This window comes from Cupressus sempervirens, chromosome 10 (genome assembly GCF_028749045.1).
Source record: "Cupressus sempervirens isolate cs-2001-9-10 chromosome 10, ASM2874904v1, whole genome shotgun sequence".
NCBI classification, from domain to species: Eukaryota; Viridiplantae; Streptophyta; class Pinopsida; order Cupressales; family Cupressaceae; genus Cupressus; species Cupressus sempervirens.
In genome coordinates, this window is record NC_143127.1 from 475025557 (window position 1) to 475037692 (window position 12136).

The following is a 12136-nucleotide window of genomic DNA, read 5'->3' on the forward strand; positions in this document are numbered from 1 at the left end:
CCAGCTTGACTGATAGTAGCTCCTTTCTAGCCAACAAGCTTTTTGCTGAACCTATCCATAATACCATTCAAGAAGGAGTCAGGAGGAAATGGACCCAAAGGAAGCCCAAGGTAGGTACAGGGAAACTTTCCCACATTACAACCCAGAATCCTAAAAATTTTCCTCTGTTTGTCCTCTAGGGTATTAATAAAATATAAAGAGCTCTTTTTCGAGTTATTTAGTTGGCCCGACCCTCTAGAGTAGATATCCAAGACATCCTTCATGGCTTTTACCTCCTTCACAAAAGCCTCCCCCCCCATGATAGTATCATCAACGAAATGCTGATGCGAGAAAGGATCACTTTTAGAGGAAGGTTTTATCCTTTTGATTCTACCTTCTTTCTTCTTTCTCTTAATAAGCCTTCTCATACATTCAACCAGGATAATGAAGAGAATTGGCGAGAGAGGATCCCCCTGCCGTAGTCCTCTTAAGGGTTTGAAAAAATCTAAAGGAGCTCCATTAACCAACACAAAAAGAGAGAAAGTAAAGACAAGTTAAGATATCAATTTACAAACTTTTAAATCAAACCCAAAAGCCTTGAACACCATATCAAGAAAAGTCCAGTCAACTCGGTCATAGGCTTTAGATAGGTCCAATTTAAGCAGCATCCGCTCTCGTTTGCCAACTTCCATAGAGTGAATCACTTCGTGCACCATCATGACCGAGTCTAAAATCTGTCTGCCCAAGACAAAACTTATTTATTGCTACGATATAATCAAAGGGAGGAGCTTGAGCAACCTAGAGGTAAGAACCTTCGAGATAATCTTGTAAAAGGAATTGCACAAGCTAATAGGTCTGAACTTGTCCAAAGAGTTAGCCCTGGGCACCTTAGGGATGAGGACCAAAAAAGTGGAGTTAATCACCTTAAGAATGCTCCTGGCTCCAAAGAATTCCTGAACCACCTTCACCACATCATCCATCACCAACTACCAATACATCTGAAAAAAGAAGATAGGGAACCCATTAGGGCCATGAGATTTATCTGTAGGCAAGGAAAAGAGAGCTTCACAAACTTCAATAGTAGAAGGAATGGCTCGAAGCATTAAGTTATGATGAGGTTGGATTATCTAAGGAATAGAAACAACCAAGTCTTCCTGGTCCACCTTTGACAGAAGAGGATCCCAAGACAAGAGTTGAACAATTTATTGTTGCTACCACATACTCAACCCCAATTTTTGATTGAGAAATGCAGTTATGTTTCCTACTTGTCCATGAAATCAGTCTCTTTCCTAGGAAGAATGCACCACCACTTGTGCTCTTTCAATCATAAATATTTCTTGCCCAATCAAAATTAGTGAATACCTTTAGTTCAAACCTATCATTCTTCTTGTAATAAAATCTATATTCTTTTTTTCCTTTTAGATGCCTCAATATCCTTTTTACTACCATCATGTGATTTTTCTTAGGACTAGCTGAAAATATTATAACTATCCCAACTACTAATGCAATACCAGGTCTACTATGAACAACATATTGTGGTTTTTCAATCATTGATATGTATAATGTCTAGTTCACATCAGTAGAATCATCATTCAAAAATTTATGTCTAGTAACCATATGTGTACTAACTAATTTTCAATATTCTATTCCAAAAGTTTTTAGTATCTTCTTGATATATTTGGATCGAGTAATGAAGATACCTTGTTTCATTTGATATACTTGTAAGCCAACAAAGAATTTCATCTCACCAAACATTGACATTTCAATTTCCTTTTTCATTTCATCAACAAATAATATGCATAATGCTTCCTTGCCTCTAAATATGATATCATCAACAAAAAGTTTAGATAGCAATACCTCATTGTTCTTGCCAGTCTTCAAGTACATATTGATGTTATCATTTGTTCTTGCGAAATTAATCTTCACCAAATAGTTATACAGTCTTTCATACCATGCTCTAGGGGCTTGTTTCAAACTATGTAAAGCTTTGTGCAACTTACACACCATATTATTCTTGCTAGGATCCACAAATTCTTCAGGTTATTCTATGTATACTTCTTCCTCAAGTATCCCATTCAAAAATGTAGTTTTGACATCCATCTAATATACCTTGAATCATTTATAAGAAAAATATGCCAGCATTGTGTTCACTCCTTCTAGTCTTGCTACAAGGGAAAATGTTTCCACATAATCAACACTTTCCTCTTATGCATATCCTTTGCATACCAGTCTTGCCTTGTTCCTCGTAACTTCACCATTTTCATTCAGCTTATTCTTGAATACCCACTTTGTTCCAATAACATTTTTGTCTTTTGGTCTAAGTACTAGGGTCCATGTTTTATTCTTTTCTATCTGCTCAATTCTTCATTCATTGCTTGTATCCAATTCCTCATTCTCCAAGGCATCTTTCACAAATTTGGGCTCAAACTCACAAAGTAAGCATGTATCACTTCTAAGTCTTTTTCTTGTCTTAACACCATATTCTTTGTCTCCAAGTATTTGTTCAGGTGCATGATGTCTTCTAAAATATTTTTCTAATAAATATTCTTTTCTTCTTTATTTTTCAACAGGTTCATCTTGTGATATTTCTATCAAGATTTAACTGTGTGATATTTGAGTTAAACTCATTGACCCATGTTTCATGAGTAGTGATTCAACATGAATCCATATCTCATGAGAATAAATGGAACACTTAGCACTCATTGGATCTAGGTGATGCTCATAGGGGTGAAGCATCAAGACTTCCCAGGAGGTCACCCATCCCAATACTACTCCAACCTAAGCTTCACCTTGAAAAATAATTTCAAGCTCATTATCTCTCTCTTATTTAGGTTTGGGTTCATGGTTTGCATGTTTTGCATTATTTTCTTGATGTTTGACTTCCTCTATCTATGACTCGACATCATTTACCTATCGCTCGACACCCACAGTCTATTGCTCGGCAACTGCCTATTGCAACTTAACATTCCCAATTTGATTTAGATTTGCAACTTTATTTTCTTGATCAGGTGGGGTATTGGGAGCATTACCATTCACATATATGAATGAACTATAGTCTTCAAGTTTTCTCTTGCATTCAACTTCATTCCTTTCTATATATTCATCAACTTCACATTTGCACTTTCCATAACTTTGTTAGTGTTAGAGTTCGAACACTTATAAGCTTTTCTCCTAGTGGAATATCCTAGAAATATGCCTTGGTCATTTTTAGCATCAAGTTTTCCATTTCTATTGCCTTTAACTATGTAACATTTTCTTACAAAAACTTTGAAATACTTTTGCTCATCTTTTTCTTTTCTAGAAACTTCTCTTGGAATCCATTACTTACGTCATCTACCTAATCCTCTCATAGAATTAAATGATCCAACTTATCGATCCTTATCTTCAACACGCTTTCAATATCCCATGAAATTAACTCAGTTGTTTGGAAATTATGATTTCTCATAAATAGTTAAAATGTTGTTCGTCGACCAACACTAAGTTTTGACACTTGGTCATCACTAGGTTACTCGGTCGCTATTAAATTTCTTTCTCGACACATACATTGTCACTTGATGGTATTGATGCCCGGTCAATACTAATTCTGCTCAATTTGTTCTGGTGCTTGATTAACACTAGCATCATTTGATGTATACTTCAAATTTGTAATCTTTTTCTTTGATACTCAGTCAAGCCTATGCATTTGATTTGTGTTTGATCACATCTTCAGGGCTCTATCATTACTATCTTCTCCACTTGCAACATAATTTAAACAATCAATTTATCTTGTCAAAGTCCAACTAATCAAGTGTCCATTTGTAGTTTCCTCTTCATAACTCAACCTATCCTCTAGATGCTTTTGTTATGAACAACTTCTCAAATCCTCCTCATCAATCAAATATACATGACACTTAGATCAAGTAGCAAACTGTCTCACCAATAGGTTTAACATGAATATAACATAACAATTGTTCCAATTGTAGTTTCCAACATATTTAACAAGTGTTCTTCTTTTACAATGTTTTGTGTGGTTCTACATACTCAAGGTTCAAAGATCCATTTAATGTTGGAGCAAATCTTGGGCTAACTCCACGAAAAAGCTTCTTTTATAATTGTTTTGTGTGTTAATGCTATCTTCACTTAAACTCTAATAGTTTAACTCTTAAGGGATTTTCCTCTTTGACTAATCAACCTATAACTCACTTGAACAAAGGTATTTATTCATCTTCTCTAGATTTGTATGCTTTGAACATGAATAGATATATTCTTCTATATTTAAATTATAGTTCTATATCTTTTATTTATGAATTCTTAACTCTTCCACAAATTTTACAATAAAATATAAACCTCATTTTATAAAACTTAGATACTCTACATATAAAAATATATTCTAATTCTCTTTAATTAATCTCTAAATTTACAAATTCTTGACATTACTCTTTAAAAGCCTTCGAACTTTCCTAAAATTTCAAAAAGAATTAATAATATCCAAATATAGTGATGTAAACCTCATGGTTGCTATATTATCCCTGAGAGGACATGAAATGCCAAACATTTGTTATTCTAAATGCCACCTCTTCAACAAGTTGACAAATACCGGATGGAATTGAACTCCAACATTGATTAACGTCATAAATTCATATTTTGTCAACTTGTTTGTGCCATGCCATGTGTTATACTATGGTATATATTGGTAAATGCATTCTGGTTGGATAGGTCGTGGCTTAGTGTAATCAAGGTGAAGTGTACCATGTTACATAAGATAATATTTCTATATGTTTTTGAGGCTCTAATTTTAACAAAAACATAAATGAGGCGGAAACAAAAAGAAAGTTTGATAAGATATTATTATTATTTTTATATGGTTTAAGGCTCTAATTTTAATAGAACATAAATGATATGGAAACAAAAAGAAAGTTTGAATGTTGGTTGTGGAAATAGGTAAGCCCAATGTATTGATGGTGGTGATCTTTAGTCTTTTGTGATGATCATGTTGTTTGACTAGCGATTCATTTCACTCGCTAAGAATGTTTGCACTCTCCGTTGTGACAACGGAAGGCAAAGTCGTCTTAACTTGTGACTATGGATGTTTGCATGGAGACCGCCAACACGTTTTAGGTTCTAAATTAACTTTTCATTTCCCCTTCACAATTCTACTAAAAGAAGGTTGTAAAGGGAAAATTTTGTGCACATAATACAAACGTATAGGACTTACTTTTTGTGGAAAATTGATGGGGTTGTTTTGTAGAATTATTTTGGTAAGGTTTAATAATAATTAGGTACTTGGATTGATAAGGAGGTGGTAATTATTTTTCAATGTATATAGTTGAAAAAGAAGTGTATCAAGTTTTATAAGAATTCAAAGCAAAATTTAACAGGTTGGTTAAAAAAGGTTGTAAAGGAGATATTTAGTGTGTAGTTTAGTAAAGATTATCATTCTCACTTTTCAATTCGTTTCATGGTTTTACTAAAAAGAAAGTCGTAAAAGACATATTTAAGATTTCAATGTCGATTATCATTCTCACTTTCTAGGCGAAATCATAGACAATATGAGGATGTACAAGTTATTACTTTTGTTGAAACTTTATGTGATGGTGTTGTAGAGTAAGACTCAATAATAATTAATTTAATTGACGTAAAAAAGAACACTGAAGGGACGTAAAGTAGTTACAAGTCAATATGCCTTTTTTAAAAATGTTTATAATTGAAAACAGACGTAAATTATTTTTACATGAATTTTAAAAATATTTAACAAGTTGGCGAGCAAAGTACTTATTGTTGTTAGTTTAGTCTTATTAAGAATAAAAATTGGTTTTTTATAAGTTCTCTATTTCTAGAAACTAGTTTATTTTCTACAAGAGTTCACGTAGAGGACCTTGGAGATGTCCAGATCCAAGCCATTGAAATTGAAGATGGCTCTCGCATATCTAGAAAATCAAAGATGAACTTCTCACATCTAGGAAATGATGAAACTTGAGTCTACTATTTCTTCAAATTTGCTTCTCCAAAAGAATAGCAAATGACAAGAATTTTATTCAAAGAAAACATCCACAAATAATTTACGAACCCCATGTTTGCCATGACATATTTATAAGAAATAAATATTGTATTAAAAATTATATCTAGCTATTAGCATAAATCAAAGTTCGTCATTATAGTAGTGTCACCTATTTGTCAATAAGCAATATGGTGTGTGAATTCAACTAGTAAATAGTCATGATAGTGAAAGTTGTCTAGAAATGAATCAAATGTGCACCATATCAAATGTATCAAAAAATGTAGCTTCCTTGGAAATAAAATCTAAGGTTTAGTTGTAGAATATGTATTATTGTCTTCTTACAAATATTAGCCTCATAATAAAGAATGTGAAGAGGATGTGTAGGATATAAAGTCAATCTTTTGTTGTTTGTAGGATATAAAGTTAACCTTCTTACTATTTCATCATGGTAAATTAATTGTTTCCATTAATTTCTAAAATAGTTTAATATTTTCTAAAATTATAATTTTATATGAACTTGACACTTCCCACTTGATTTCTTTATTTTTTGATGGAGATTCAACTTTTTTAACCTAGCCTCTTTGGTTGAGAACTAAGGGTTGAGGGGTACCCATTCCGCCAAATTCGCTCGAGGCATGATCCTGACCTCATCCCTTTTAGATGTCGGGGGCCTTGCACCCAGCAAGGCTTGATCCTTTGTGGGCTCTTTGTGACCCTTTCAACTTCACCAATAGACCAAGGGCCCTTTGACACTGCTTGATGTTTTAGAAGATATAGATTGCTTAGGAATTGAAACAAAGATTTGGTTGGTGCATATATATTATTACCTTCTTAAAATATGAGCCTAATTAGAATGAACATAAAGAGGATGCATATAAAATGAATAGATAACCTGTCTAAATTTTTGTAGTTCGCTTAGCACTTCATTGTGGTTGATTAAGATAAAATGATGTCTCATGATCTTGCATAAAAAATAAAATCTTTTAAGTCTATCGCCATTCTAAAACAATTTCATATCCCGAAAGTGAATGATTTTTATGTGACCTTGACAATTCCCACTTGACGTTTTAGAAGATGTAGCTTGCTCAAAAATTTAAAAATGAGTTGGTTGGTGAATACGTAGAAAATTATTTTCTTAAAATATGCACCTAATTACAATGAATGTAAAGATATGTCTAGGAAATGAAACAAATTTCTTCCACTAAATTCTCAAACAACATAATATTTTCTAAAATTTATAATTTTATGTGACCTTGATACAATGTACTTGAAATTTGATTTACCGACGCGTAGGAAAAAAAGAGTTAAAATTTGTTATTTTTATGAGAGTCAAAGTTGTATCATACCCCTACCACCCTTCTTCCATTGAACAAATTTTTATTTTTTTTGTTGAGGGTTCATACAGACCCTCCAGCTAAGAGCAAACGGAGACTAAAATCTATCAGACGCGGCTATCCTCCCTACAGTAATTGTTCTTCATGATATGCATGTTTTGTAGTACATGCACGATCTTTGTTTCATCCCTTGTAATGTTGGAACCTTTGAACTCACCACAACTCTTTGAAAAGAGAACAAACTAGGTATAATTATAAAAATCAGGAATAAAAAAAGCAAGAGTAAAATTGAAGGAAGGAGAGTGATGAGGATAGGAATGGAGCTGAGAGATGTTGATGGCATAGGAGACACCTTGTGCAGTGGGAATAAAAAGAAAAGGGGCGGGATTTGAAAAATACTCAAAGGGTGGAGGGACACAAGTGTTAATGAACTGAGGCGAACACAGTAATCCATGCGGTAAAAGCGTGGTGCAATTGGCTGCAACTCAATAACCCTGACACGTGAGCCTCATAATTTGACCGGTTGACCAACACATAATTTAGCCGGGGGTTAAAATAGGAGATTATAAACCATCGCATGTGATAGCGGCTCACTCGTCGATGTAAAAAACAATCTCGCGCAAACGCCGTTAACCATTTCCAACACCGGTCGCTGTCACAAGATGCCGGTGCCATTCCCTTCCCGTCCGGTAATTGCGCCGGTAATATTTGAAAGGGCAGGGAGAGAAGGGTAACTGGCAACCGGCAAGGTTGGTTCATTGGCCGGGCCACTGAGTGGCCTGCCACGTCAGATGGGCAGTTGACGGGGATTTCCATTATCGGAAAATCCGGCGAAAAGGTGCCAGCCTGGCATCTAACGGTACGGCGTATTTGTATTTGGACGGGGGGTTTAGTGGTGGCCACCTTTCTTGGTCGGGACGCGGTTGGCCGTGTTCTATGTATATAATGCGGCCTCCGCCCATTATAAATACGTTTTTCTGTTTTTCTCCTTTGCTCGGGAGGAGTCAGCGAGTTTCGAACTCTGGCCTCGGCTGGCCCACTCGCCGCTTTCACATTGATCTTCGCGTTCGTTGTTGTTTCTTTTTTTCTTTTTCTTTCCTTGCACGGTGTTCTGTTCTCGGAGAGATTTTTATTTTGTTTTTCCCCTTCGTCGGCGAGCGTTGGTCTGTGTTTGTTTTTGGTTTTCTCATGGTATATGACGGTGCGGGGATTTTGTTTTAACTTGGAGATGCGGAGATGGCCGGCCTGCAAATGTGGAGTGGTAATGGAAGCTCTGGAATCATGGCGGCGAAGAGAGTTGTGGAGTATAAGAGTGTCAGTGTGAAGAAATTTGCGAGAAGGGGGGATTTTGATGTGAAATTTATGCCGAAGAGAGTCCGTGTGATTACTACTGATCCTGATGCAACTGATTCTTCTGATGACGAGGAGGAGCAGAAAGCAGGGGGTTCAGGAGCTTCAGGGGGCTCTGGTTGTGTGTTTTCTGGGAGAGTGAAGAGGCATATTGAGGAGATCAACATTCAATTACCGGCGGATTGCTCGCCGAGTTGTAGTGAGAATGAGAATGAGTTTGCTTGGCGGAGCAAATCCGTTAGGTCGAAGGTGAAACCGTCCAGGGCTGCAGCGAAACCGAGTAACGGAAATGCTTGGGGTTTGAGAAAGATTGGGAGCAAAGCGACGGGAAAAGCTGTTAGGAAGGATGAATTTGTGGAAGAATCTGATTGTGCGAAGCGGACTAAGAAGTACAAGGGCGTGAGGCAGCGGCCATGGGGTAAATGGGCGGCGGAGATCAGGGACCCGGCCAGAAGAGTGAGGTTGTGGCTCGGAACCTTTGATACTGCTGAAGAAGCTGCCTTGGCTTATGATAATGCCGCTCGCCAGCTCCGGGGGCCTGAAGCGGTCACGAACTTTGAAGGTTCCGAGGTGGGGAACAATGGCGGAAAGCAGTCTGAGGATTCGGATTCCGTTGGAACGAGGTTGTTGCAGAAGCGGCCATGGGAGGAGGTTGCGGAATCGAGCGTCGTTTCGAGCTCATGCTATGACGAAGAGTCTTCCGCCGAGGAATGCTTGCTCATTTCTTCTCCGACATCCGTGCTAAGATTTTGCCCGCGCTTGGATGAATCTTCTTCCGCGCTTTTGCTCAAGAAGCCGCTGCCGGTTCCTTCTCAGAATCACAGCGAAAGCTTTGAGAATCTGGATTTGCCGACGAGCTTTTTCGATTCGTCTTTTGATTGCAATCTTTTCTTTGACAGCCCGGAGTTCCTGACTTTAGGGGATGGATTCGAACCCTGCCTGCCGCCTACAGCAGAGGAAGGCGGCGGCATACTGAGCGTTGAGGATTACTGCGAGTCGCAGGAGATTCCAACAATGGCAGGAGTTGAACCAGACATCCAAACTTTGAATGCAGATTTTATTTTCAGTGATGTCGAATTCGGGGATTTCTCATTCGAAGATGGCCAGCAGTTCGTGCCGGCCAGCGGCCTCGACGGTGAAGATTTCGATTTGTTGAATTTGTTTGAAGGAGACGAGGATCTCAACCTACCGGAGCTCGATTGCATGCAATTCTGATCATTAAAGCTTCAAATTTGTCACAAGAATGCTCGATCTTTCCTTCCCCCGCCCGGGGAAATTTTGTAGATCGTTCATTACCGGATACTATTTATTAGTTTTTTTTTTTTTCAAATCTGCAGGCGCAGCTCTTTTCCCTGCTGCGCCGCTCGGCATGTTTGTTGTAACGGAAAAGAAAATAACTGTTTGCAGTCAGTGAGTGAGCTTCTGGCAAGGAACGAGAAGAATAAAAAAAACGGAAATGGAGATTGACGACCGGATAAAGCAAAAAAAAATCCGGAATCGCCATGCCAGATCCGTTCTCTTCTTTATTGGTTTGTTTTTCTTTATTTTCCTACTTCTATAACTAAAATTTTGCAGAAACACACAGCAGAAGTATAGAAGTAGAAGAAGTTCCACTGCTGCTGCTGCCATGCGGGGTCGATCTTTAACATTTTGCCCCGGTTGTTATCATCATTACCATTACTATTATTTCTCTGTACTAATATGAAATGGATTCATTTTCTTTGGCAAAAACGTGCAAATCTGTGAGAAATTATATACATATATTTTGCATTGGCAATGGTCAAATTGGGAAACGGAAATGATGTGACAGTGAGCGGTCAATCCGACGCCGCTCAAAGAGGCGGTCGCTTTCATAACTTCTCTCCATTTGCTGCTGCATTAATTGCGCCATGAGAACTCCTTTCTCTGATAACGACTGTTTTTGTTTTTCCTTTAAAAATTTAAAAGGAGGTCTGGTACACTGTTGTTGTTTTTTTCACACACGCTTAAATTTGTTGTATTGTGCAGAGTAATATGTTTGGCATTGGTCTTTCTTCTCTGCATTGCTGTACTGCACTAAGTAACGCATCTCTGATTGGTGTTAAAATGGTATGTAGAATGTCTGATATTTGCTGTTCCTCTGTTCAATTTGAAGTTGGCAGTTTTATGAGACGATGGGAAGAGTAAATAGTAAATATGCGTTACAACTTATTAGGTGTAAAAGGCAACAGGAGGAGTAATGTCTTCCAACTTTATTGCACCACTCGAGAGCTTTGAAATGTGGAGGGGACTCACTGCATTGACCTGGACAATATTAGTAGGTTAAAAAGAATAGCGACTCTTAAATGGTGTATATAGCTTTCTTTCAATATGGAGTATTTTAATTAAAAAGAAATTATTTTAGGAAAGTATTTTAAAGCTATATTTTAATAGCCAATCACACTCATCATTTTTAGTTTTTTGGTTGGTGATTGATCAAATTTGTGTATCACATGTATAACTTTTACAAGAGTATAATTATGATTTTTTCTATTCATTCATTTACTAACATAAAATAGCATATAATTTTAAAATAATATATGAAGTTTTTGAATCTTGACCCTATCAACTTAAAGCATTGTACTTCAAGAATGAAATAAAATATATAATTCAAATAAGTCCAATGATGAGGAAACTTGCAATTCATCTCATTAAACATTCCTTCTCTTTAAGAATGAGAGGGAATAGGAGTGAAGAAGGATTAGAGTAGTTTTGGAAGGAGCTGGTTGTCCCTATTGTCTCACACTTGTGCTTTCTTAGGTATGTGTTGAGGTATCCTATTTAGCCCTTGCAATTGGTCTAGTTCTCAACACTATTTTCTTTTGACAATGGTCTTCGAGGTAGAGCCCTTTTTCTTGGTGTAAGGCTACATGTTGTAGCAACGCTAACTTTTCTTCTATTCTTTTGCAGATCTAGATTGCTAGTGTCATTTGCCCTTGGTGAGGGGCCCTCTCTACACCATAAGGACAAAGTAACCTTTGTGGGGTGAGATTTGGTGGATGTTGTTTCTGGCTAGTCTAGCCTAAAGGGGAGCTATTTGTCCTCTGGCCTCAAATTTCTTGGTGGTGATTATATCAGGCTCTATTTGGTTTGTACCTCGTATTTGGGTTGCAGGAGCTCCTATGGAAACTTATATTGGCAATTTATTCAATGACATTGGTTGCATGTGTTCTATGTTTTAGGAAAGTATTTTAAAGCTATATTTTAATAGCCAATCACACTCATCATCTTTAGTTTTTTGGTTGGTGATTGATCAAATTTGTGTATCACATGTATAACTTTTATAAGAGTATAATTATGATTTTTTCTATTCATTCATTTACTAACATAAAATAGCATATAATTTTAAAATAATATATGAAGTTTTTGAATCTTGACCCTATCAACTTAAAGCATTGTACTTCAAGAATGAAATAAAATATATAATTCAAATAAGTCCAATGATGAGGAAACTTGCAATTCATCTCATTAAACATTC

The 12136-nt window shown here is 36.6% G+C and overlaps 1 protein-coding gene across 1 annotated transcript; it reads left to right on the forward strand.

Annotated features, from left to right (window-relative positions):
- Positions 1 to 8267: 8267 nt before the first annotated feature.
- LOC149534749 (uncharacterized) lies at positions 8268 to 10371 on the forward strand. The gene has a single exon (XM_089803793.1). The coding sequence runs from the start codon at positions 8527 to 8529 to the stop codon at positions 9853 to 9855; it is 1329 nt and encodes a 442-aa protein (XP_089659919.1). The 5' UTR covers positions 8268 to 8526; the 3' UTR covers positions 9856 to 10371.
- Positions 10372 to 12136: the final 1765 nt, after the last annotated feature.

What these genes read in the sequence shown, in the direction of transcription:
- LOC149534749 (XM_089803793.1), top strand. Translation starts at nt 8,527, where the DNA reads ATGGCCGGCCTGCAAATGTGGAGTGGTAATGGAAGCTCTGGAATCATG.